At 38.2% G+C, this 27,602-nt stretch overlaps 2 protein-coding genes across 5 annotated transcripts in view; one reads left to right on the forward strand and one right to left on the reverse strand.

The window, feature by feature from the left end:
• UBAC2 (UBA domain containing 2) overlaps positions 1-27,602 on the forward strand; it is a 234,365-nt gene that overhangs the window by 67,191 nt on the left and 139,572 nt on the right. The gene's annotated exons all lie outside the window — the stretch shown is intronic.
• Positions 9,586-22,059, reverse strand: GPR183 (G protein-coupled receptor 183). The gene is made up of 2 exons (XM_014844204.3): positions 21,924-22,059; positions 9,586-11,219 (listed from the first exon to the last, which is right to left on the reverse strand). Exon 2 carries the CDS (start codon positions 11,187-11,189, stop codon positions 10,116-10,118), a length of 1,074 nt encoding a protein of 357 aa, XP_014699690.1. The 5' UTR covers positions 11,190-11,219; positions 21,924-22,059; the 3' UTR covers positions 9,586-10,115.

Below are 27,602 nucleotides of genomic sequence, written 5' to 3' on the forward strand. Positions count from 1 at the left end.
TGATCCGTGTTGTTTTCAGCGCTCATCCTGGTGCCTCGAAGAGAGCCTGACTTATAGTAGGCCTTAATAAGTATTTGTTATGTAAATAAATTACTGGACCAAAGATATGTTTGTTAATATCAGCGAAAACATACAGAGTAGCATGATGAAATGTTAATATTATACATTCTATTTGGTGGTTTTTTGGTAGCACAATTTACCCTTTCTCCTAAGGAATCTTGATATATGCATATTGAATAACTGTTTTGTTATAGAGCCTTATTTTACATGTGTTCCTGGTTTAAGTGAACATCCGCAACAGTCTTGCAAGAGTAGATACTGACATTGCTGTGTCCTTCATGAGAAAGCTGAAGTTCTGAGAACTGAGCAAGTCACTGGGGTCATGTCTGTTACCGTGGCAAAGTCTGGATTGAAATTCATGTCTGTCTCTTAACTCAGACATTTCTCTCTTTGCAACACTACTTTCTTTCTTTTTTTAGGTAAAAAATCTAGTTAATGGTCATCTGTTCACTATACTAGAAAGTAATTTGAGTATACTATAAATTTATCAAACCGAGGCTTCCTGTATACATTTTCAACTACAGTGTTGAAAGTGTTTATAAAAGTAAATTTTAGCGTCTAAAGACAACTTTTATGATTCTGTTTGAATTTTGCTGCTAAAATGAGAAGTACAAAATAAGCACATGCTGCAAGAAAATTTTCAGATTAGGGGAATATGCCCCATGGAATGGTATCTGAAAAAGCACTAACTATGTGACACTCCAGTTACTCAGCTACTAATTTTCATTTTATTTAATAGACAGAAGAAACTGTGCTGTTTCTCTTCAGAGCTCTCAGATACTGCCACTATGTTTTATACTTAAAAAATTTTTTTAAATAATTCAGACTTATAGAAAAGTTACAAGAATAGGACAAAGAACTCCTATTTGGGTATGGGTTTATACCCTAAACCCAGATGCCCTAATTGTTAATATTTTTTACATTTTCTTTGTCATTTTCTCGCTATATATACGGTCATGCATTGCTTAACAATGGGGACACCTTCTGAGGAATGTGTCATTAGGCGATTTCATCGTTGCGTGAACATGATAGACTGTACTCACAAACCTAGATGGTGTAGCACCTCGGCTCTGTGATACTAATCTTATGGGCCCACCGTCGTATCTGCGGTCCATCATTGACCGAAACATTGTTCTGCGGCACATGACTGTATGTATGGTATTTTTTCAGAATCATTTGAGAACAAGTTGTAAATGTAAGCCCCCTTTACCCCTAAAACATCAGTATGTATTATTTTATATTTGGCACTTGTCCAAATAATGTTCTATTTTATAGAAAAAAGGAAAAAATATCTAGTCCATGGTCCTCCAGAAATACATCTTGCATTTAGTTGTTATGTCCCTTTACTCCTTAATCTGGAACAGTCCTTATTGTGTCTTTGTCTTTTATGATCTTGACGTTTAAAGAGTATGAGCTAGTTACTTTATAGAAGATAGACCTTATTTTAATAATGCGGTAAAATTAAAGTTTTTGAAGATGAAGTCTTAGATGAAAATAATTTGTACTTACCATGTTTCTCTTGATATAACCTGTTAAAGCTTTTTACAGTGGAAAATTTCAATCACAAAGCAGAGTGAATAATAAAAATGAGCCCTATTACCCAGATTGAATAATTAACATTTTTGCCATCCTTTCTTCTTCTATTCCCCTAAAAACTAAATACTTTACAGTGTTTTGAAGCAATTTCTAGACATAATATTTTATTCCCTAATTAAGCTCTAAAAAGAGACATTATTATATAACTGTAATATTACTTTACCAATTATATTATTTATAATTCCTTAATATTATGTACTACCAAAACTATATTCAGATTTCTCTTACTACTTTGAAAAAGCCCTTTTACATTTGGTCTTGCATTTGATTGTGATATCTCTTAAGTTTCTTCTTCTTCTTCTTTTAATTAGAAGGTTCTTCCTCCCTTTTGATAGAGTATTTTAATGTTTTATGTAGTATGATGGATATGCTTAGATTGTCTTGCTTGTTATCTGTTCCAGGGTCCTCCTTGTGTACCTCCACATAAAGCAGAGGTTGGAAAGCTGAATGCTCTATTTCTTAAACTCTCTTGCATCCAGAGTTCTGAATATGATTTAGGCTCCACCAATCAGAACTTGTGTGGTGCTTGAGTTCAGTGTGAGCAAATGGAGTAGCATAGGAAATACCCGTTTTGCTGTCCAATTCTGTAGACTCAACAGGGCTTTGGAGGTTGCAGTTCAGACAGCTTCCTGATCTCTAGACTCTGCTGAAATGATATAATGACTTCCTGATTTCCCAGCATCCTGAATATGGCAAAGGAAGCAGTCTTCTGGGTAGACCTAGTTCCTTGTGTGTTGTTCCAGGAGTCTGTTCCCAGAGGCACAGCCCGGATCTGCCCTTCTAGCCCTTTCAGTGATTTTATAAGCACCTAATTCTGTGTACTAAATCTTTTTCTGCCCAAAATAACTCGAGAGGTTTCTATTATTTATAAGTGAATCTTAGCTGACAGAAATGGTCATCAAAAGGATATAACTTTTATATTTGACTTCAAATGTGTATGTACAAAGCGGTATACCTGAATCTGAGATACTTAGATTTGGACTGGGACATGGTTTAAGGAAAAGGAAGTAGCTCTTTGTGCCAGGAGATCAGGTTACTCATGGAACGTTATATGCGTGTATGTGTGTATGTTGATGAGCCCCTGACAATCTCTTCGTGTGAATTTCTGGTTATATCCTATTCTTTGCTGGCGACTTTGTCACCAAAAACTATCTCTTACTACGACTTCTTAAAGGTCTGTTGAAACTGCCTTTCCTTGTGATCTTAGATATCAATGTGGCCATGTGTGTCCCATTCCTGTCTTCTCATATAATTTGGGGTGCTGCAGCTAACTGATTAGAGAGAGAGAGAGATTTGTAGACATGTGATATCACTGCCATATCTCTCAGTCCTTTATGAATTCATCCCTAAATTTCTTCTTCCACCCCTGATGTAATGAGAGAGTATGGAAATGTATTGGAGACTACATTTACCAGTTTCTTAAATTTATTACAGAAAATTTCAAACATACACAAATGCAGACAGAATATCATAATGAATACCATGTACCCATCACCTTATCAGCATTTTGTCAAACACACTACCTTCAAGTAATTGACAATTGGACCCCGATAGGACACTTATTTTTTCCTTTCCATTTTCCATTTGACCGTTTGCTTTCTAAATTCTGTGGGCCAAGACCTGCAGTATCGCTCAGCCCTGCCCCTGCCTCCAATTGACCAGCCTTTCCCTGGATCTCTCCAGAGACTTGAGTGTGTGGGTGCAGGCACAGTCATGGACCACGTCTCAGGTTGAGCCCTTATCTGATTGTTGGGACTAAGAAGGGGGACTGCTTCGATTTCTTGTCATATGAGTCTTGTGTCTGTGGGTCTGTTTTGATGATGCTTTCCTCTTAACAGCTGTTCTTCAAGTAGAAGCAGTAACACTCAAATTCATGACCTTTTCCTTGCCCTTGTTCTCTTAATGGGAAAAATAGGCAATAGTACATGAGATAGCACTTACAATACTTTCATTACTCTCTTGAATTATGATATATGGTAGAACAATACATGATAATACTGTTTGCATTTATTTTTTAAACCCTAATACAGGCAGTAACTCCATATATTTTCACTATGTATATTTTTTTAAAAGCAGATGTTTCACTATAGGACTTAAGGGAAAAATTGTGGAAGTGCTGCCCTCAAGCAATGAGAACAAATCAAAATGTTACTTTTTTTAGAGTAGGATTAAAACCTTTTGTAGCCTCCATGTAGTTTCATTCTGAGACACCTCTTTCTTCTCAAAACCTACATGGGAAAAATCATTCTTACAAGATATAGAAACCAGAAATAAATGTTCTCACACTCTGAGAAAACTGATAAAAGCCAATCAAAAATTGAGTTCTTGGTTTGGATCAGTTGTGGTAGGGACCTTGTGGGACAGAAAGTCATATGGTTCCTGCCCATGAGTGGCTTGCAGTTTATGAGTGGACAAGACATCTAAAAAGCATAATTAACAGCAAAAAGCAACATAGTGTGCAAATAAAGTTTTTAAAAAGTTTTGAGGAAGATAAATTATTGAAAATTAAAATAAAATGTATTTTCCCATGTAGGTTACCCTCTTATACAGTTTTTTCTTTCTAACAACTACAGTGTTGCAGAGATTTCTCTCAGTTTGAACAGTCTGGATGCATTATCAGGGATAAATTAGAGAAGTGTTTATCATTGTGTGTTGCTTCTTTGTATGTGGGAAGTAGAGGGAAAGCTAGCAGCACTCCTCTCGCATCTCGACTGGAAACTTTCTTTTTGGAAAAGAAATTGTGACTGATTTAAATGTTATTCGCGTTTGCAATTTAATTCTTATTTTCCGTGATTAATATTGTAATACCAAGCTTGTATTAGTTATCTGTTGCTGCTTAATAAATTATGGCATGCAGTAATAAAACCTCTCATCCATCATACTTTAAGAATACAAATCATATAGTATCCTCAGCTAATACTTGATGACCCATGGTCAACACATTTTTTGGGTATTATCTATGTGCAAGGTGCTGTGCTTGGAGCTACCCAGAATAGAAAGAAGTAAAAGTCAAGGGCTCTGCTGCAGTGGAGCTCATGTTTCAGTTGAGGGATATGAGAGTAATGCACATGAAGTAATAGACCACAGACTGTGTGATGGTTGACAGAGAGCTTACATGTTGTCTCATGCTGTTATTTCGTTGATAAGAAAACTGAAAGCTAGACAGGCTAGAAGACTGGACGAAGGTAATGGAGCCAATTAGCAATCAAACTAGAACCAGGCCACAGCTTTCCAGGCCGGTGTGTTTTTTCTCTTCCTTTGGTGTAAGATGATATATGTCTAAAGTTAAAACTGTGGCGTAGATTGTATAAAAGCCAAATAAGTTGAGGAAAGGAAGATGGGTGGCTTGAGTAGTCAAAGAAGAATTAAAGGAGGAGGTACGATTGGGATGTGAGTGTAAAGAATAAATGGAGGAAGCAGAATAATCCAACCAGTGAGAACCAAATATTGTTATATTCATGGCACAGAGGCAAGACCAACTACACTAGCTTGAAAGGTACATGTTGGGCAGTGGAGAGAAATTAGGTTACAGGGGCTTGAAAGTGTGGGAGAGGAACTTGGACTCCATGTGGTAGGATCACGGGGAACTATTCACAATCCCTGAGCATGAAATGACGCAGTGAAGGTGGGATTAAGGAAGGTTTTTGTTTGCTGGGAGAACTGGATAGTGTCTGCAATTTTCTTTTCTTACACTCTGTGTATTGGTCTGTTTCATTCTAATAGGTTAAACACTGTATTAATCAGAAGGCTAGCTTATGTTGTAGCCACAACTAACCCTGAAATCTCAGTGGCTGAATACACAAATGTGTTTCTTGTTTGTGCTACTTGGTCAACATAGGTGGATAGGGTATGGGGGTGGGGAATTCTCCATTTACTCATTCAAGGACCCAGGCTGATAAGGGTCCCACCATCTAGAACATTGCTGGTCGCTGTGGCAGGAGAGAAGAGCATGATGGAATATCCCTCACTGTTCTCTAATGTTTCAGCCCAGAAGTGACATATGTCATTTTTGCCCCAAACCCATTGTCCAGAAGTAGCACGTGTGCCCTCCAAGGGAACTTGAGGATATTCGGTGAGCACTAAGTGTCTTTTCCAAGACTCTTTGAGGACCTGGGGCATATAATTCTACTTATTGAAGAGAGATAATATAGTGATTAAGAATCCAGACCCTGGAATTGAACTACTAGAGGCTAGAGCCTGGCTCCTCCACTTATTAGCTGTGTGACCTTGGGCAAGTTACTTCACTTCTCTGGAGCATAATTTCCTCAACTGTAAAACAGGGATAGTAATGGGATGAGCCTCACAGAATTATTGTGAGGCTTGAATGAGTTCATATATATATGCCTAGAGCATTATGCCATGTAATTGATAGCAGGTATTTATTATTATTGTTGTTATTAATCTCCTGGCTTCCAGTATAGCATCTGAAAGGAAGGCTAAAGTTTCTTGCTCTAGTTAAGAGGGTCATGGGAAAGAGTTGTAGTAATTTAGGTGTGTGATGCCAGTGTCTGGACTCGGATGATGATACTGCACAAAGAAAAGATGGGCAAGTGAGAGTGCCAGAGGAGAAAACTCAAGCAGATTCACTGGCTAAATACCATGGATGAGAGAAGGATGATCAGGTGTGGGTGACAGAGAATGAAGCCTGAGTTTGCAGAGAAATTAGCGGGCCCCTGCAGGGCAGGAAGATGAGCTGCAGTTCTGATGTGGTGATGGGAGATGTCCAAGGCACAGGAATCCGCAGAAAGTGGAGGTAGGCAGTCAGCTCTTCATGAACACGTTCCAGTAAGTGGTGATGTCCTCATGCTCCAAGTCAGATACAGGTGCTGGGGTCAGGTGATTTGGATTTAATTGCTGGCTCCACCTCTCCATGTCACCTGGCACTCTAGTTTCCTCATTAGCAAAATGGAGATAATAATTGTACCCATCTCTTAAGGTCATGAGGATTAAATGAGATAATGCCTGTCAAGTGCTTGGAAAAGTGGTATATAGTAAATGCTCAATAATTGTTGCTTCTTAACTAATTGAGCTTTTAGTTGAATAGAAATTTGGGGATTATCTTTTAAGTGATCAGTTTTTCGGAGTTTAATGTAAAACAGACTTCCATTGGCAGCAGTTCTCATGAGTGCATTTAGTTCCTCCTGTCACGAGATCACTTCTAATCCACATGCTTTTTGTTTTCTCATTCTTACCTGAATAGTCAATGAGCAAATGTTTTTAGCTTTGCAAAGAATAACAGATTACAGTGGGCTAGAAAGTAACCAAAATAGACCATTTGAAGGGCTAATTTAAGGTCAGTGCTTCCGCTTTTAAAATTGCCTGGTGCTTTTTACTGATTGGTGGGAGTCACTGCCCTTGCCCTTGACATGTAAAATTATTTCCGAGCAGAACGTATTTCTGTATCTGAGTTTAAATTGGCTTGTTGGGTAATTAGCTCTATCCGTTAGTTAAGTCTAGTTTAAATGGCAGGGTCTTAGAGGGTACATGTATGCTCTAGCATATGTAATTAAGCATTTAGGGTATTTCTTTTCATTGAGAAATTAGAACTTCACAGATAACTTCAGTAGGGCTTCAGAATTTTGTTAGGAGCTATTCAATTAGATGGATATTTGAGAACTTTCCGTATGCCAGGCTGTACCAGGTGCTGTGCGTATAACAGGTGATGTCCTCATCCTCGTGGAACTCACAGCCTGCCTGAGTTAATAATATACCTACTGTTGGTTATTTGTCCTGTTTAAGGATTAGTCTGCTGGCATGTGAGGAAACAAGCCTTCTGATACTTTTTCAGGATCTACGTGCTTCAGACTTGTCTTCATTATGGCTAGGATATGGAGTTGAGGTTACATTCCTGATGCTGCTTCTTAATTTACCAGGTGCCTTTTCTGAATTTAGATTTCGTTATAAAGTGTGGGTAATACTCTGCTCATCCTGTTTCACAGGATTGTGAAAAGAAAAACATTACATAATGTATGGATTATTTTGTAAATTACTCAGCTTCTCACGTATACCTGATAGCATTTCTAACATCTGACATTTAGCATTCTAGACTAACTGTGCTATCACTGAAGAGTTGATGCATTTCTACTGATTCATACTAAATAGCTTTGAGGGTTTTTTTTTAATTAACCACATGTTTCTTTTAGAAATAAAACTATGAAAGAGGTAAATATGGTTAGCTGCCACATAACTATCAGCTCTCCCAGATGAGTTTTCCTAGCTCTCTATTATTATTTAAAATTAACTAATATGTCACCTGAATCATGTAGAAAACAGTTGTAGGGTTGTGATTTTCAAATAATGTTTATATAGGCTACCTCCTTTGTTCTGTAACAGAATACTAAAATTATACAGCACGATCCCTATTCTCCAAAGTTTACCTGCTCTTGAGAGAAATAACACAGGAAGTAAAGGTAAAGCCAACTAATAGTATAAGACAATGGGAGGATGCTGCAAGCCCACATGTGAACAATGGCATCATGAATCAAATGCAGAGTAAGAGCCTCTTGAAGGAGGGGGAATATCTGAGTTTTACTAGAGTACAGGATTTTTTAAAAAGATTAGTTGGAGATAGGTTTAAAGTTTACCTTTTTGGCAGTATGGCTACTGATGATTTGATAAATTATTAATGTAGATTTGTGGTATAGGGGAAGGAGGAAGCAGAAAACTAAACAATATATTTCTCCTTTGTCAAGTGACAGAGATCTGTGCTTTCTTGTTTGAAGGATTTTAAGAATTGACCCATTAGAAGCACAGAGAGGACTCTCATCTGCTATGAAGTGGCATGTGGGCTCATATAGATGATAGTCTATGCTTGAAGGTAGTCATAGAACGAGGGTACCATAAAGATGCTCTGAAATTAAGGAAGCTTTGTTTCTGGTTTTCCATTACCGGCTTTCAAAATGGTTACTCTCTTTGGATATAACTCAAGTGACTACATAAGTGCCACCTTGCATAAAATTTAGTGTCTTGCCCCTTTTTCTCCTTTACTTGGGCAAGTTTGTAGATGGAGTAAAAGAAAGGCCCTAAGATTCTGACTTCCATCCATGCGGTCTCATCTGTCTCCGTAAGGTGTTACAAAGACCAGTACCTATTTTTGTCAGTGACTTTAAGGTCATGTATCTCTTTGTGAAATTATTGCAATAGAAACCTGAATGTACTCATAATGGTGTTGAATCAACCATTAAGATTAATTTTTTTATAGGATAAAAGTTGAAAATAAGAATTTGAAAGAAAATATTTCTAGGATAGAAAGCCTAATAAAAATTTAAAGTATGACTCATGATATAGCGTTTCATTTCTTTATGTTCCATTATCAAAATTGGTATCGTTGCTAATATAGATACTGTATTGGGGTGTTTGGGGATTGAGTAAAACAAATTTGAGCTGGCAGACAGGGTGACTGTACTTGCAAAGGTCATGCTACTCATCCTAAGGTATTCATTTGAGCAAATGTATAATGTTGTAAAGAATCCTGGGAACTCTAAGTTTAGAATTTTGCATTTTATTCCCTATTTTATTTAGGCAAGCAGCAGCTACACCCCCTGTTGCTCATCTTCCCTGCTCTTTCTGGTAACCCAAACCATTGAAATACAGATACAGGGTTCTACCAATCTGTGGATAAAAAAAGAAATGATCTCCTAGAGACCCAAGAAAAACCAAGCATATTTGCATATTTTGTATTCCCAAGAAGAATTTAGCAAGTGGACCCTCCTCCACTGAGTACCTCCACATAAAGTCCTTGTCATATTCCTGAGCAGTGGCTCTTAAATGCTGGGTGTTAGCTGGCTGTTTCGGAAAGAAACATCACCATCGCTTCCATCACCATCATGGTTTATAACCTTGCTATCCGAATTTGTCTACTGCTGATTATATTCTCCCTGTAACTTCTGCTGATAATTACAGTGAGCATTGAAAGACATACTCATAATTCTGTAGCATCTTGCTCTTTATTCTAAAATAGTTCTTTGAACAAAAATTTTATGACTCAGAACCATACAAAATGCAAAGCTGGTGTTATTGAGGAGATAAAGTCTAAGATTGAAAGAAATACGGACTGAAGAAATATGTTACCGAAAAAAAAATCTTACAATATTAACATTTTTACACTGACAAAATACAATCTTAACAGTCTTCTTCCTTTTGCCAAATTGTCAGCTGGAAATACCAATGACTTTTTCTTTAACACAAAACTTTTCTTTTTACATTGAGAGTTATTGAAGTAGCCGCCCTTTTGGTATAGTATTTCATTTACAAATTAGAACTTTGCTTTATGTTGTTCTCTTGAGTGTAAAAAACATATATCAATTTACCTCCAAGTTGGAGGTGGGAAATAGTGCCCAGTAAAAGGACTTTAAAAGAATCCTAATTGGCAGTTGAACAATCATTTTGCTTTATAAGGAGAGTCCTGCAAAGTTCATCATACAGTTTCCTTTGCAATAAATCCAAGATTTAATTCCTTTTTACTTTCCATTTAAAGACTTAGAATGTATCATCATTTGAGTTTCCGTTATTTCACGTGAATTTTCTTCAGGGGCTGACCTCACGGCACTGGAAATTGATACGCTGACCTGACGTTTCAACATCTTCATTACCTTTCTCTTGTACCCTTTACATGCAAAGAAATATATAAAAGGGTCCATGCAGCAATTGAAGTTCATCAGACATACTGTAAAGTGCAGAGAAATCTGGAATGAATGTCTTTGGCTACATTCCAGGGGATCAGAAAAATGAAGCTTCTTAATCATGTGTTGAATAATTGCAACATGGTAAGGTGTGAAACAGAGAACAAACACAACAATTATAAAAATAATTGTGTTGAGAGCCTTTTTGTTTACACCGGATTTCTCAGTTAGTGGGTTTTGTTTGGCAGTTTTAAAGAGTTTGCAACAGATTTGAGAATAACAGATGAGAATGATTACGAGTGGAAGCACATATCCTAGGAAACATGCACCAAGCAGAATCCAGGGAAGAGATTTTGTTTCTTCAAAGTTTGGATACTCCATGCATGTAGTCCTTCCATTCTCCTCCTTTGACATAGGGTTTATGAGTAGTGGGAGTGTTTGAGCAAATACTAGAATCCAAACAAATATGCAAACGCCTTTTGCATGTTCAATCCTTTTCATCTTGTTGTATCGCAGGGGATGTACCACAGCAAAGAACCGGTCGATGCTCAGGCAGGTCATGAAGTTCACGCCTGCATATGTGTTGATGTAAAACACAAGAGCGGTTATCCTACACAAGGCGTCGCCGATTTTCCAGTCAAAGCCCAGGGCATAGTAGGCTATCCGTGTAGGCAAAGCAGTGGTAAAAAGTATATCAGAAATCACCAAATTTGTTGAATATAGGGTGGTAGAGTTGATTTTTTTCCTGTTTTGAACAATGACTATCAAGGCCAACAAGTTTCCCACAAGCCCAATGACGAAGACAATGCAGTAATGCAGAGGCATTAGGATCCTGGCTGTGCCGTGGTGTGCGTAGAGATCGCAGTTGCTTCCCGGAGGAGCTATAGTGGGTGTCGTAAAATTGATGTCCATTTTTATATGCACCAGCGGTGTTCGAGATTTCTAGAAAAAACCAAGAAGGATACGTTGAATTAAATCATATTTAATTAAAAGCAATATAAACTGCTTTTTATAGCTCTAACTTTTTAAATTTCAAGGTTTATATAAATTTTTTAAACCTACGATATATAATATGGTTACGTATGTAGTAACAGTTTGGAAGAAGAGAGAATAAAATTTATGTTTTTACTCTCACAGTTTGGTGATTTTGGCAAAGCCCTGGCCAAAGAAATAGAACCATCTAAATGGGGCAAATGTATTTTTGTGACAAGAGGGAACGCACTAACTTTTTAGAAATTTCCCCTTCATTTTTCTGAATCATTGTCTGGTTAAGAGTAAAATCACGTAAAGCACCCGCATTTCAGATGCGTGTAAAACTCTGCTTTTAAACTGAATTTCAGTTGGACTTTTTTTTTTTTTTTGCCAAATGCATATCACTGCCAGGAAATGAAATCAGTCACACATTTATGTAGTGAAATATGAACTTACCACAGTGATCTGATTTGTGTTAACCTAAAAAGTATGAGAAACAAGCTAAGGCCTTGTTAGGAACTGAAAGTTAGGTTTTCTTTAAAAAGAAGAAGAAGAAGAAGACGACGACGATGACCACGACAACCACAACAAAAATGACAGAAAAAAAGAAAGAAAAGCCTTAGGCTGCTTCAAGGGGAAATTTTAAAATTAATTTTAAACTATATCATTCCGTAGGTACTCTATTGATGCATGCAGTATGCATTTCTACATTTGCACATGGTAGTAAGCATTACATATGTGGTATTTTGTGTTCTGCTTTATTTACTTAACATGTTCATGGATCAATGTAATCTATATATTTGTCATATGTGGAGATCTTATGTAGACATTTGATAGATGTTTCTACAGTGTTCCAGTGTGTTAATTCCAGCTAATTCGCTCAGCTACTCCCATGATGAATATTTGGATTATTTCCAGTTCTTTTCTTGTTATAAATAATGTTAAGACAAAATTTCAAGTCCTAAGTTGAAAAGTGGAAAACTCCTACAATAAAACTCCATATATGAGGCTTAACTTTGGTAAAACTAAGGAAGAGCAGAGCAATAAGTTCTGTGAAATTATTTTTAGAAGAAAAATAATTTTCTAATAGGACTATCTCTGTGTACAAATTTCATCTGAAAGTCACCAAAATTGAGGGAAAACTTCAGTGTATCTAGTTGATGGTACTACATATTCAAGGAAAAGGACTCTCCCTAGCCGTAGCAAAGCACTGACTCAGATCTACTTCTCTGCTGTATTAAATGAATTGGGTCTCTGCTAACTTAGTTCTAACAATCTTAAAACAGTGATGCTAAAAGAAAATGCGAGTTGTCAGAGGATTGCACTAATGTTGTAGGTGTGCTTTATGTATAGTGTTGATGGCTTAATCATTAAAATATGGAAATAGAACCTAAAGCAAAAGGGAACAAAAATGGAAGTAGAACTTTTTGTTAAATCGAGAGAAAGACAGGAAAGAGGACCATGGGGAAAAGCAAAGAATGAGGATGGTAAATAGAAAACAAAATAAGAGGATAGAAATGTGTCACAATAAATTTTAATGGGTTGAGCTCACCTATTAAAAGACAGAGACTAGCGGTTTGAATTTTAAAAGAATCCAGCTGTATGCTGCTTAGAAGAGATTTAACTCAAAGTGATTCAGAAAGGTTGAAAATAAAGGCATGGGTAAACACATACCAGGCAAATCCCAACCAATGGAAAGCTAGAGTAGCAATATTAACATCAGAAAAAAAATAGAATTCAAGGCAAATTCAGTATTCATAGGGGTCAAGAGGGTCACTATAAAAGTTAAGAATAGGAGTTCACAAAGAATATAAAAATAATCATGAATTGTACATGTAATGGTGAAATTTGACAGAATTTTAAGGAGAAATTGGCAAATCCACAACCATAATGGGAGATTTTAACACATTTTTATTAGAATATGCCAGATAAAAAAGAGTTTAAAGATTTCGGAGATTTACCCAACACTACTTAAAAGCTAACGGAATTTGTGCTGAAGGCACATGAGTGTTATCTGCCTGGGTACTGGCTCAGCAGAGGTATCTCAGAACTTTCAGAAAATCGTTATCTAGCCCCTCGCATTCCCTTTGACTACAGTACAACTAAATTAGAAGTCAGCAATTAAAAGATAATGGATAAATTTGGAATCTAAAAACGTAGATTTCTAAGGAACTCATGGGTTAAGAAATCACAGTGGAAATTTTGAAGTGCTTAAAACAAAATGACAAAAATACTGCGTGCCAAACCGTGGGATGCAGTTAATGAGTTAATCCAAGATAGATACAAAGGCTTGAATGCATTTATTTTAATTAAAAAAGAGAAAGAAAAGATTGAAAATACACACCTCAAGAAGGTAGAACTGAGTTTTCCCAAAGAAGGTAGAAGAAAATAAAGATAATTGCAGAAATTAATGAAATTGAAAACAAAACAAACAAAAAATAATATGGACTTATGGTTTGTGCAGAAAAAAATGGAGTGATTCTTGAAAAGGAAATCATGGGAATTGCAGTTGTGGAATAAAAGTTGAAAAAACTGTCTCCAGTTAGTTGGGAAAGGCTTCATGTGAGAAATAACTTTTCAAGAACTGAGACTAGACACAAGGGAGAGGTGAAAATTCCAGGCAAGGGTTGTGGGTTAGGAACAGACATCAAGAGCTTCTTTTATTTTTCTAATTTCTATGAAAAAAATTTTTTCTGAAAATCCGAACATGTGCATTTTATTTTGAGGAGTATTTCAAAGCAGATTCATGGGAAATACCTTTAAAATACGTGGCAGGGGGAAAAAATCCTCCACATGAATAATAATTATTGTAGAGAGTAGGAAAGTTACATTAATGTAAGAATCATAGAAGAATGTGCCATTGCTTGCCAGGTTGTAAATGCATGTCCAGCTTCTTCACTGAATGAAATAGAAGATCCAGTAGAGCCAGAAATGGCAGAGGTTTCAGAACATCTTAAGTTCAAGAATATGTAACACAGTGTTAATTATAAAGGTGAAAATCTGCAAACAAATCAAATGTCCCTCATTAGGGGATTGGTTAAAGATTTTATGGTATACCCATATAGTGGAATACTACAAAGCCACTGAAAATGGCAATGTAGATACCTATATCTTGGCAGGGAATAATGTTAGGAAAACAGATTATACAACATACAACTTTTGGGGGACGAAAAGCAACTATATATACACACACATGCACACATGTCTGCATGGATACGTATGCCAAAACATAATTTTGTGCAAATAATTTTTGAGTTTTATCCATATATTCTAAATTTTTAACCCTGAACGTGAATTGACTGTGAAATGACTAAGTAGGTAAATAATTTTTTTAAATCTGAGGAAAATGTTTTTTTTTAATTCAGCTTTTCTTGTAAAACCCTTGTCAGCTGACATCCTTTACCAAGCTAGCTCTTCAGTGCTCTTTATTCAGATTTATGCATTAATTTTTATGAGGTGCCTACCCTTAAGTCATGTCTTGAAGTACCCTCATAGCATCCCTGAGGCTAAGTATTGCTGTCACCTGCCTACTTTCCACGTGAGGAACCTGAGTGTCAGAGAGGTTAAAGGGCATGCTGGATCCTTCCTTCTGATGACCTGGCTGCAAGTTTCCTACTCTGTCCAATCCTTGGCAGGGGCAGCTAGTTCATACTGCCCTTGAAGAATTGAGAGTTTGTGGTTCCAAAGTGGTCTAGGCTTTACAAGCCATCCTTACCTGTAAATAAACAGTCTGGGCACAGCATGGCCCAGCTGCTCCAGAGCAGGGGAACCATTCTTACCAAGTCCCACTTCTGGGAGAGGGGCCTTCCCAAGTAGGAAGTCAGACCTTTGGATACTGCATCGTAAAACCCTGAGGGTAAGACTGTTGAGGGGCCTGTTGCTGTCCACCCTTGTCCTGAGCCAGTCACAGAAAGGCAGTGAACAGTGTGGACGTATAAATGGATGGCTCAGAAATGGTCTCAGGTAAAGGAGAGTCTAGGCTGTTTTGAAATACGTTCATGTGGATGTTTAGTAACCTCTTGAAGGTTGATTCCGTCAGTCAACAGCTTTAGTATGTACCTTAGTTCTTGCTTATATCTGTCCTGTGTAGTTAATGCTTTGGTTTTAGTCACTTTTATCTTTCCCAAATTGAGAGAAAAATCCTTTCATGTACTTGACGGTTGTTATCCCCTTATCTTATATCAATCAGTCCCGATTTATTATCATCTTTCCTCAGAGGTGTTATTTTATACCTTCCTTTAATCATTTAAAGATTCAGGATTACTTGCCTGAACCTTGACTTATTCCACTCTTTTATTCAGCAAAACTTGTTTTTAGTGCCTCCATATGCTGGGTCCTGGAAATGCAGAAATGATACCTTTCAATATCAGAGGGCCTAAAACTGAAGGCTGAATGTATGCTGTTGAAAGTGTGCTGTTATCTGAATGAGGTCTTATCTCAATGTTCTTTGCTGTGTTCCTTCTCACACACATCAGGGTTCTGCTTGCTCTTTGCATTACAGTACCCCTTTATCAACCTTTGGATTGCAGATTTCTCTTTTAATCATTTTTTCCGGGTATAACTTACTACCTCCCTTGCTTTCTTCTTTTCTCTATTTATTTTTTAATATACTTTTAGTATTTTACATTTTCATAATTATTAGACAACACCTTCTGACATGTTATTTAGAATATATATACTGAATTGTACTTGAAAGTACTATGGCTTGTCATTCTATTGCCTAGAGAAAAACACAAAGAATTGTTTGTTCTAAATCTTTTTTCCTTAGAATACTTGTAACTGTAAGAATTCTAATTTCTTCATAATGCTTTCTAATGAAAAGATAGGCGTGGTCCCTAAGCTATCCTTATGGCCCCACGTCCTGAGGGATGTGAATGAGGACTGCAACTTGTGCCCTGAAGGCACAGATCATAACTGCGCTGCATGATGTGGGTCTGTATTCAAGTTTCACCCAAGGAAGACCTTTTCCTCCTGGATGAACTATCTGGCGGCCATCTACACCGCTTCTCTTACCATTTTTGTTAATAAACAATGTATCCCAGTTTTGTCTCTGTAATGCAGTATTGATCCATTTTAACTTTACTGTTAACCTAACACGTAAAACAGCAAGTTGTTCTGCAGCAAAATATCCTGCAAAGTATTTTTTTTTTTTGAGGAAGATTAGCCCTGAGCTAACATCTGCTGCCAATCCTCCTCTTTTTTTTTGCTGAGGAAGACTGGCCCTGAGCGAACATCCATGCCCATCTTCCTCTTCTTTACATGTAGGACGCCTACCACGACATGGCTTGCCAAGTGGTGCCATGTCCACACCCAGGATCCAAACTGGTGAACCCCAGGCCACCAAAGTGGCCACTTAACCGCTGAGCCACTGGGCCAGCCCCCTGCAAAGTATTTTTATTTATGCTTTTGGAGGTGGGCCTCTGTGTGTATTTCTCTAGAATTGGTGGCTAACATTTCTTAAGACACCATCATCTCGTTTTTGCGTAACTGAACATGTTGACAGAACTGACAAGTTCTTTCTAGCCATAGAAAAGAAAACATAAAAGGCCCCCAAAAAACTCATTTGTTAGTATTTCAGAAAATTGTCTAAGCTCTAACATAATTTGTACTCTGGAAGTATTTATCCTGGATACCAACTTGGAGGCATTTGTGATTTTTCCTAGGGTACATATTATATACCATATTATATACCTGAAATCCCAATTTACTTCTTTGGATAATTAGTGTCTTAGCTTTTATTTGTGGCAGAAACAGAATAAAACCTTCACTGTATTCAGAGATTTAGTAAGTGCTAGAACGCTGGCCTTTAGTTTTGCTTTAAGATTCCTGAAATGTCATCTTTACCCCTAATATTTATTCTCTTAATAATTATCAGCACCTTAAATGAAAAGGGGTTAAACTTGTAGTAATTTTGTTTAAATTAAGGCCTTAGCAATGAATTGAATGGGTCAAGTCATGCTGAAATGGTACTTAATAGGAGGTGACTTCTCTGTAAGGTCAAGTCTGCTCAAGGCCATGTTCACACATCGAGATGATCTGACTCAGGGTGCCCACAGTGGCATGCACCAAAGAGGAAGTTCCAGGAGCGGGTTTTCAGAAACGACCAGAAGAACCGCAAAAATGTGCACATACAGGCACAAATTATATTTGTATATTGTTAGCTAATGAGTATTGTTTGATCCGACTCTTTCTCTGCTTTCTGTTGATACACTGTCCTTTGGCTATTGAGGAGAGGTAAGACAGGGGAAATTTCTAGAGTGGGGGGAAAATAAAATCATTGGGAAAGAGGAGCAGATGAAGTCTTGGGGTTAATTGGAATAACAAGGATTCGGTCTACTGAGAAAATAGACACACACAGGTGTATCAGGGCAGCAGGCGGAGGCTGGTTAGTGCCCTTGAGGACAGACATATTCCATGGAAGAAGGAAATCATTGCTTCTTCCTCTGCTTACCTAGTTTTATAAATATTTAACAATTACTTGAAAAAGACCCCTTGTTCTTGAAGCTGAGCAAACGGAGACACTTGTTTTGTGTGGTGTCACACATGCAAGGGTCTGGCGCCCATCCGCTGATTTTTTCTGCCTTCTTTTTAGTTGACTAAACAACCATCACCTGGGTGGTTGTGTGTGCCATTTGCCTATAAAATAGGCAGGTGGGAAAGATTAATTCCTGACTGTGGGGAAGAACCCTGAGGCACAGTCTCTTGTCACTTCATTGGTAAGTTCAGATTGTCCATTCCAGAACGCTGCTGCTCAAGTGCTTTCTTAGTCAGTACACACCCTGGTCAACCTAGTGAAATAAATCTTTCTACACTATTAGGTGATTTTTTTTTTTCCCAACTAGCTTTGAGTCCTAAATTGATAACTGTGTCTGTGTCCAAGATTCATTTTTTGGAAGGATATACAGAACATAGTTCAGAAAGGTCACACACTGGCGGCTGCCTACACTGTCTCGGAGTGGAACCTCTCACATGTCAGAGTGTTTATGCTCAGAGCAGAGCTGCCTGTGGTCAGTCTGTCTGAGGGGACCTGACTTTCCTGCCTCCTTGCTCAGGGTCCTCCCTCAGTATAGGTACCAAGTCAGGGATCACGAAGGCGTTCAGGACTCCATGTCTTCCCTCACCTGCTACCTCCAGTCAGTCAGTGGTTCCTGTGCCTTCAGCCTTCTGTCCCTCTTCTTGCTCGGCCTTTTTCCTGCACCATGCATTAATGTCCATCGGCCTGTTTGTGTTCTACTCTCCGTACCTCTGCCTGCCTTCAGGCCACCCTCACTTCTCTCTGGAGCTATTGCAGCAGCTCTCGCGATGCCCTTCAGGTGGTGCCCATTGAACCCCGGGCAGACTGAAAGCTCTCTATCTTCAGGATTGGGCTCTGCTTCCCTCTCCAGCTGGATCTCTGGCCATCTTCCATCGTAACGCGCTGGCTCCAGCCACACTAAATTACTTGTGGTTTTTTTATGTCCTGTATTCTCTCACAGCTCTGTGCATTTCTAACACTCTTCTTTCTGTCTGATGCCTCCTCTCCCTTGTCCTGTATCCTTAGCTCCTCCTTTCTTTCAAGACTTAGTTCAGAATCGCTGCTCCTGGAAGCTTCCCTGATTTTATCATCCCCTGCTCCCTCACCAGCGCGCTCCAGAAAGGCAACGGGGTGTCCTTGCTATGGCCCTGTGCTCTGTGGTAGCATCTGTATTGTTGATTTTTTCTTAGATTTCCCGCTAGCCTGTGAAGTCCTGTGAGTAGGGACTGTGTTGTTAATTTTGTGTATCTCCAGCTGACCTATGATGGATGCTCAATAAATACCCAATAAAGAATAGCAAAATCCTAGCTTTTTGGATCCTCAAAGCTTCTTTATTAGATTACAGCAAGGTCGTGAATAATAATGGTAATCAGTATTATTAAGCACAGGCTGTGTTCCAGGCACTGCCTTGGGCACTCTATATATATTCACTCACTGAATCCTCACAAAACTTTCCCAGATTCATTTCCATTGGTGAAGCTGAGGCACAGAGCACTTACATGACTTGCTTAAAGACACAGCTGTTGAGCGTCTGGATTCAGTCCAGGCAATTGGCTCTAGAAATCACATTCAGTACAATATATTTTATCCCTAGCTCCTATTTCCAACATGATCTGATGTTATTGGTAGAAAACAAATAAAATAGGAAGATACTTCAAAACTTAAACACATACTAACTTGTTAGTACCTGACTGAAGGAGAGAGAAGAGGAGGGCTGGGAAGAAGAAGGGAAATATGTTGATTTAAATAGAGGAATTCATTTATTTATTTGTAGCATATTTGAAAGTAAGTAAAGATTTTATAAATGAATTTGGATTTTACTATTTTAACAATATTTCTATAAGTATTTTATAGAATTTTAACTAAAATTTTTATGGAAAGAAGATGGCGAATAGCTAGGATAGCCTTTATGCAATAAAATTATTTTTATACTACTTTTTAGGAATTTGCAGATATTTAGCAAAATGTTTTTATTCTTCTCTTTGGGCTTTGAAGGCCCCACAGGGATCTTTCTTACCTCTTCAGGCTTCAGAGGATTTTCACGTGCAGTATCTTGTCTTACATGGAAGCTGTGTTTTACAGACTTCGTGGGAAGCTGAGAAACTATATGGACTGGAGGATACTACACATCCTCTGCACATACCGTACTCTAGGGCCTTTTAACAACTCCAGCAGGCCCTTAACCATAGCAGAGAGAAAAGTATTTGTAAACGCGTTTACTGGGGGATAAGCTTTTTTTTTAAAATGTAAACTTCTCAAGGATGATGGCTTTATCTCTTACACCATTTTATCTCATGGAGTGTTTCAGAGCCATCCTATAATAGGTGTCTAGTAAATACCTATGGAATACATAAATCAATGAAAGTCACATAGGGACCTGAGTTAATGTTTATTCCATTAAGTGACTGGTCATGTCACTACTGATAAGCTCTCGGCAGCCAGTTGAAAGTAATTTATAAAAGACATTACCACCACTGCCACCATGTGATAGGTGAGCGTGTGAGTGAGGATGCTTTGTGGAGCTGTGTTCTCTTTGCAGTGTTGTGTCCGAAAGTAAGATTAGCCCCCAAAGAGAAAACATGTACTGAAATACTAGCACATGCAGAGTCCAGAGAGTAAGCACAGTTAGATGTATAATCATCCATAGACTCAATCTTTATGTAAAATATTCCATGAAGTAAAGATCTGCAAATACAGTCATGCTTTGCCTAACAACAGGGATACGTTCTGAGAAATGCATCGTTAGGCAATTTTGTCACTATGCAAATACCATAGAGTGCACTTACACCAACCTAGATGGTACAGCCTACTACACACCTAGGCTCTATGGTACTAATCTTATGGGACCACCGTCATATATGTGGTCCGTTGTTGACCGAAACATCATTATACAGCATACGCCTGTAAGTCCAAAAAACTAATTCTCACAGAAACGATAGAGCAAAGAAACTTTGCCTATTGGATTCATCTTTTGGTAGTGTAATGGGCAGAGAGAGGGGAGAATAATGATAGCAGACGGTTTTCTAGCACTTACAACGAGAGCCAATGTTATAAGAACCTAGCTGTAGTATTACTCCCATTTTACAAATGAAACAACTGAAGCCAGAGAAGTTAGGTAGCTTGCCCAAGGCCATGCACTTTGTAAATAATGGAGCCCAGGTTTGAGCCTGACTCCAGAGCCCGTGCCCTTAACCACTGCATTATATTGTACTTAGAGTGACACACCCCAAAAAACTGAAAAAACACACCCTCCTTTAGAGGAAGTCTCCTCACAGCTTATATTTTGCCAAGAGTTTGTTACCTCCATTCCCAACCTGAATGTAAATATTGCAAATCACTGCATATAATTCATTGTTTTGTGATCTTTTTTAAGGCACATAGAAGTTCTAGAAAAATATGCAGATATGTTTAGCCTTAGTGATCATCAAATAAATATAAAGCAAACACAGAGATATTCTTTTTTCACTCATCGAATTAATGGTTTCTATTTAGAATTAAAATGCTCATGTTGGCTAAGAAACGGTGAAGCTCACACAGCCATTGGTGGGAGGGTAAATCGGCAAAATATTTTTGTAAATGAAAAAATATCAATTTATATCTAAAGCTATAAAAAAAATGTGTACCCTTTGCCCCAGGGATTCTAGTCCTGGGATTCTATCCTGAGAAATCATAGAGGGTGAAAAGTATAGAAGTATAGAAAAGACTTTTATGTACGTAGATATGTGGTCAAATAGTAAAGTGTAACAACTCTTTTAAATTGTGCTGAATAACCTGTTATATATACAATACATCTAAGTGTAGGAGTACTCCATTGTAAAATAGCTTTGTTCTTGCCCTTCAAATTAAAATATCCTGAAATATTGGCGTTATTTGCTGATTTATCCTTGATACTATCTTTTGTAGTTGTGAGTTCACACAGAAGTACAAAGTACGCCCTGTTTTTTGTAAAGCTATTTCTGGCATGATCCATTGCATTTACCTAGCTTCATATTAGCTAATTAGAACTGCCAGTCACCAGAGAGTCTAAATATAACTTTTGTTAGCAATGTTTATAGCTTGTTATTGAATCGATTCTTTTCCTTTACCCTATACCCTAATTAGGCTTTTCAAGTTTTTAACTCAAGAGACTTTGTTGAAAAAGCAAAATATCCAGTACTTACCTCTCAGTGACTTATTCAGGCCTCTGTGTAGTAGCAGTCAGTATTTGCCCAGACTGAGGTGTGCTAACCTCGGCATGTTGTTTTAAGAGAGAGTATGCAGACATCCTTTTATGGTGTGACTTTTTTCCTGTCACCCTATGACTGAGCATAGCAACGATCAGTTAACCTCATGTATGCGTGTGCACTTTTTTTTTAATGGGAAGTGAAATTTTTCTGTTGTTGATTTTTTTTTAATAAGTTATCCAAAAACCCCTTGGAATTTATGAATTGCTGCTATCTATGAAACTTTATAAGTTTTTCTATTAAGATTTAAGTGTTAAAAAAATCCTGTGAAAGACAATAAAGCAGTAAACATTAACCAGAAAAAAAATCAAAGTTACTGATGATTTTGTGTCTATATTCTGTGTAAAGTATGAGTTTTTAAATGTTTTAAGGAAAAAAATGTCAACTTTGACAGTTCTGTCTTCTTGGAAACTTTGTACAGGGAGTAGTTTGCTCATTATATGTCTTATCGACAGCTTAGGACAAAGAAACAAAGCTTACTCTGGTGAGTAGGAGAAAGATACTCTTTTGCATGTATACGAGGATTAGTCGGGGCGACGTTTTCAGGCAGGAGGCTGGCTGACTGCATGGACTCATGAATGACAAGGGACAATTTGAAGGGGGCGCATTTTGCAGCTAAAATCCAGCCTCTTGTGGATGGGATGAAGGGGACCCTATGCTGTTCACCGTATAGTTTTAGTTGACTCACTTTAAACCAAAAATGTAACATGGCTATCAAAATGCAATTTATTTCTAGGCCAAATTAATAGAAATATAGTGCTCGGAGCAAGAGAGGTGATATTTACACTTATCTAGGAGTGATCTCTGAGTGCTTCCTTTTATGATGGGCATAGATGACTTAGAGTGTGCCTAGGGTGGGGAGGGATCCCAGGTCTTAGGAGAAGTGATTGAATAAACTGAGACTGTTCAGGCTTGGCAGGGATGTGATTATTATCCTATGCATTTGGAAGTCATCTCATAGAAAATGGTATACGTTGCAAATGTCAGTCTTCCTAACTCCAGAGAATGGAAGGAAGGCCAGTAACAGGAAGTTACTCAAGATAGCTCTCAAGTCAAAATATGAAAGTGGTTCCCAAAAGTTGGGATCATAAAAAAATGGAATAGGCTGTCTTTTATCTAGATGCTTGCATAGACTGGATGGCGTCTTTGAGGGATGATGTAGAGAGAGTGGCATCACTTGGTAGGAATTGGTAACCCTCTGATCTTAGAGACCCTTGCATTCCAGGATTCTATCAAAATGGTCAAGCGGCTTTAGCCCCTCAGTGGTATTATTCCATTTAGAAGGTTATGAGGTTCTTTAGTCTCTTAAGATGCTGAAGATCTGTAGAGAAACCTTGTCAAACAGAAGAATGCCAACCCGATTTCTTTGGGCCTCTACCTCACTATCTATAAAGTAAAGGTATTGAACCAAATGATCACCTAGATAATTCCTAGTGCCAAAATTCTATGATAGGGAAATACAGAGATTTTATGATTTGGTGGATAAATGTCAGAAAATATTCTAGAACTAGTTCCTTTAAAACGAATTGAAGAATACTTGAAGACGATACTGTTAAGTTTTTCAGTTTGTTGAAAGGCCATCCTGGTGAGGTGTTTTGGTTTTTAATTTTTGAAATAGTTACTAAGTAAAACATTGTTATATAGTGAACTCAATTAGGTAAAATAAATGTTGTAGCAAACTTGATCTACCTCTTTTTTGATATTAGAATAGTCAGGTATGTAAAGAAGAGGTGATGGGGTAATTGTCCTGTGAGATGCTGTTGACGCTTAGTGTGAAATAATTTCATGAGCTCACAAAACTTATTTTTATTGTTATGGAAAATTACCAGGATTTCTTTAGTTGTGCTATAAAAGTGCAGTCAGTGTCCTCCTCTGTGGAAGAAGTAAGATGGGGGCTTGTGACCTGAACTGAGTGTTTCTATTATTTTATTCATTCTATTGAATACAGTTGTGAGTATAATAGATAGTCAGTAATTATTAGTGACATAATTGAAGGAATGAATGAATTCTTTCTAACCTCTTTTCTGTACTTCAGCCTCGTATGCTTTAAGCCAGATAGGGCTTCCAGAAATTAGCTATTCACAGTATGAAAAAGGTCAGACTGAATTATTGTTGACAGTATAAAGAACAGATGTTTTCATAAAATAAGGAGAAGAGGAAAACTGGTCAGTGACTAATATCATTATGCTATTTTATGAAGTCTGTGTGTATAGAAATAGCAACGGAAAATTTCTACAAAACAACCTATATAACCATGGTCTGCAATGTGTCCTTTTGTATTATGGGTATATGTGGTCTAGTATTTAGTCATCATTTAAAACTATACAGTGAATAATAACTTCTAAGGAATTTTAACACTTCTTCAATTGGTATAGAAGACACGAACTGTGGTCATTAAAATTCCTATCAGTATTTTCTTAGTTTACATTGAAATATAACCTCAAATAAGAACTCTGCTTCAGATTTTTATTATAACATCACTTTTTACACTCTCTTACTAAATGTAAACAGAAGAATTTCTTTAAATTAAGTACCTCAAAGAACATGTTCTGTGGTGAGAGATCTCAAGTGCAACCAAAATAGAGTTTTCTTGTTATTATCAAGAGACCAACAGGTCATATTTTGAGTATATATATGAAACCATATTTTTCAATTTCATTAAGAATAATAAGGAAGGGGCTTTTCAAAATAAAAGGCAAATTCTGCTGTATGGTTTTGCCATTTTAAAGAGAAATTCATTTATTTAGCAAATACTTATTGAGCAACTACTCCGTGCTGGACACGATTCTAGATAGTGGGGATAAAGCAGGGAACAAAACTGACAGAAATCCCCTCCCTCGTGGAGCTTCCATTCTAGTCAGGGAGACAGATGATAAACAAGTCATGTAGTAGATTAAACAGTTATGGGTGCTCTGAGGAAAGGAACTAGAGCGTGCAGAGTGTGCACAGGGTTGGGGGTGCGGGAGGGGCTGCAGCTTGCAATGGGGTGGTCAGGGAGGGTTCTCCAAGAAGGGGCTATTTGAGTAAAGACCTGAAGAGTGTAAGGGAGTAAGTGACTCACTCGTCTGTGGGAGGGTGGCCAGGAGAGGGGAAGAGCAGATGCATACGCCTTGGACATTGTGTGCCTGGTCCTGCTTGAGTGAGACACACCCTGGTGCAATGTGGTTGGAGCAGCGAGAGCAAGTGGTGGGGAAACTAAGTAGGGGAAGACCAGCTTTGGGGTGGGGGATGCAGGGCCTCATAGGTCTTTGTAACTTTGGCGTTAACTCCAGGGTGGGGAGTCATTGGAGGATTTTAAGCCCAGGAGTGGCTAACTGGTACTCATTAATGAAAAGAACGTACAGCTGCTTAATCGACTGTGTTTGGGTTTAGATGACTTGAATTGGGAAAGTTCTCTTGTATAGTATTCAGAATGGCAATGTAAATAAGTCTCTGTTCATTAAAATTACTTTCTTAATTTTTTTTAACCTAACAAATATTGAGGGTCTATTGTGTGTAAGGATCTGCATTAGGCACAAGGGGGGGTGTAACGCTAAATAAAACATGGTTCTTTCTCACAGAATTAATAATCTAATGAGAGATTTTTAAAAATTCCATATAGTTAGTTAAAACGTAGATCATACAACTGTTCAAGAATAAGGATTATTTCCTTGCCCCCAGTTTATTGAGCTCCTGCGCTGTGCCAAGCACTGTGCCAGATGCCAGGAGAAACAAGAGGATGCATTTCCTTCCCTGCTGTGGGGTGTGCTCAGTCTGCGAGGGCCAGATGAGTGAAGCATTCGTGATTGATCTGCTGTGCTGTGTACTACCTCTGCTGCCCTGTCCCTGTCATCCTCCTTATAAGACTGCCAGAGGCTGCATCTTCCGCGTCTTTGTGTCTGCTATCCTGACCCAGTGCCTGGCACTTAGGTGTCCACTGGTTGATGTTTTCCCTATTCTAGCATATGCTACATTGTTGTGGATGCCTATTGATGCTGCTGCCATTTATCACAGTTGCAGTGTATGTTTGCTTTTGTTTTGTTTTTAATAGTAAAATTAAGAGGACAGTAAATGATTTTTTTTATAGCACAATCTCTATCAAAGATGGGAAAATTCACAAGAGGCCAAGAGGGTCCTGAGTTTCCACAAAAATGGTAGTGTGAACATTTGTTTGTGGAAGTGAAGAATAGTTCTTGCATTTTTATTATGGTCAAGAAACAGTTCTTTGTGCTGATGCCAGTCACACAGAAAATGGGAAAATAGAAGACAGAGTAAGTAATTAAGCCAAGTGTTTAGTGAAGAATGGGTGCAGGTGTGTATCCAAACCCCTGTACTCATTCATGTTGTCTGCCCAGCCTTTGTGGGAATGTGAAGTTGCAGTCCTGAAGCTAGTCGCTAGAGGTTAGTGATTGCTTCTTTTAAAAAAAAATGTTTTTTTTAAACCTGGTTTCCAGTTTCTTAGGTCAGCTCCTTCTTTTCCTCTATCTAGGGTTTTGTTTTGTTTTTTGTTTTTATGGGGAAGGATCCACCCTGAGCCAACATCTGTTATGAGTCTTCCTCTTTTTTTTTCTTTTTCTCCCCAAAGCCCCAGTGCATGGTTGTATACCCTAGTTGTAAGTCCTTCCAGTTCTTCTATGTGAGCTACCGCCACCTCATGGCCACTGACGGCTGGGTGGTGTGGTTCCATGACTGGGAAACAAACCCCAGGCCGCCGAAGCAGTGAGAGCACCAGACTTTAACCACTGGGCCATCAGGGCTGGCTCGACTGCTTCTTACTCATAGATGTAGATGGAGCTCCTCTACCTGGCCTACTGCCTCTCACATAGTGCCCAGGTGATTCATTGAGTAATTGAAACAGTGTAACTGAGGTAGCTTTGTGGGCAAAGAAGAGAGCTACTAACCACCAAGGAGAGTTGGAAAAATCACTGAGGAGAAGAGTTGAGCTGTGTCATACACCATAAGTATAACTTTCCTAAGCAGAAAAGTGGAAAGGACATTTAGGTTGAAAGAATAACTTGTGTCACTGAATAGTCAAAAGAACCCAATGTGCCCAGCGAGCATCTTTGCAAGGTGGAGGTGGGAGGTGAGGGACCAGATGAGGGGAAGAGAGGGGACAACAGTTGCGGAAACTACACTGATAAGAAAGAATTGGAGGACTTGGCTATTTCATGCTAATATTTAAATTTACTCTTTGGATACTAGGAGCCTGTGGAAGGAAGGGTTTTAAACAGGGGTGTGGCATCATCAGAGTTGTGTTTTGGAAAGAGAATACTGTTAACAGTATTAAGAGATAGAGAGAAGACTTTAAGTAGAAAGACACTTGTGACTTTGAACGTGTCAAGTTGAAAATACCAAATTGAGTTTCATTACCAAGGTGAGGGGACAGGCAGACAGTTTTGGGACTCACTTCATTTTCTTAACTGAACCCATAGAAGGGCTTGCAATTATACAAGGAGATGCCGGAGCAAGAAGAAAAGACTATAATGGATTCCCAGAGAAGGTGGAAGAGTGGTAGGAGAAATCGTGGGGAAACCAGCAAGAGACAGGGTTTAAGACAAAAGGAGGAAGGAATTTGAGGAAGGGAAGGCAGGAGTGGTAAGCAGTGCTATGCTAATATATAACTGGACAAAGTCTGAG

This window comes from Equus asinus, chromosome 11 (genome assembly GCF_041296235.1).
Source record: "Equus asinus isolate D_3611 breed Donkey chromosome 11, EquAss-T2T_v2, whole genome shotgun sequence".
Taxonomy (NCBI): Eukaryota; Metazoa; Chordata; class Mammalia; order Perissodactyla; family Equidae; genus Equus; species Equus asinus.

Coding starts and splice junctions, on each gene's coding strand:
- GPR183 (XM_014844204.3), bottom strand. CDS start 11,189: ATGGACATCAATTTTACGACACCCACTATAGCTCCTCCGGGAAGCAAC.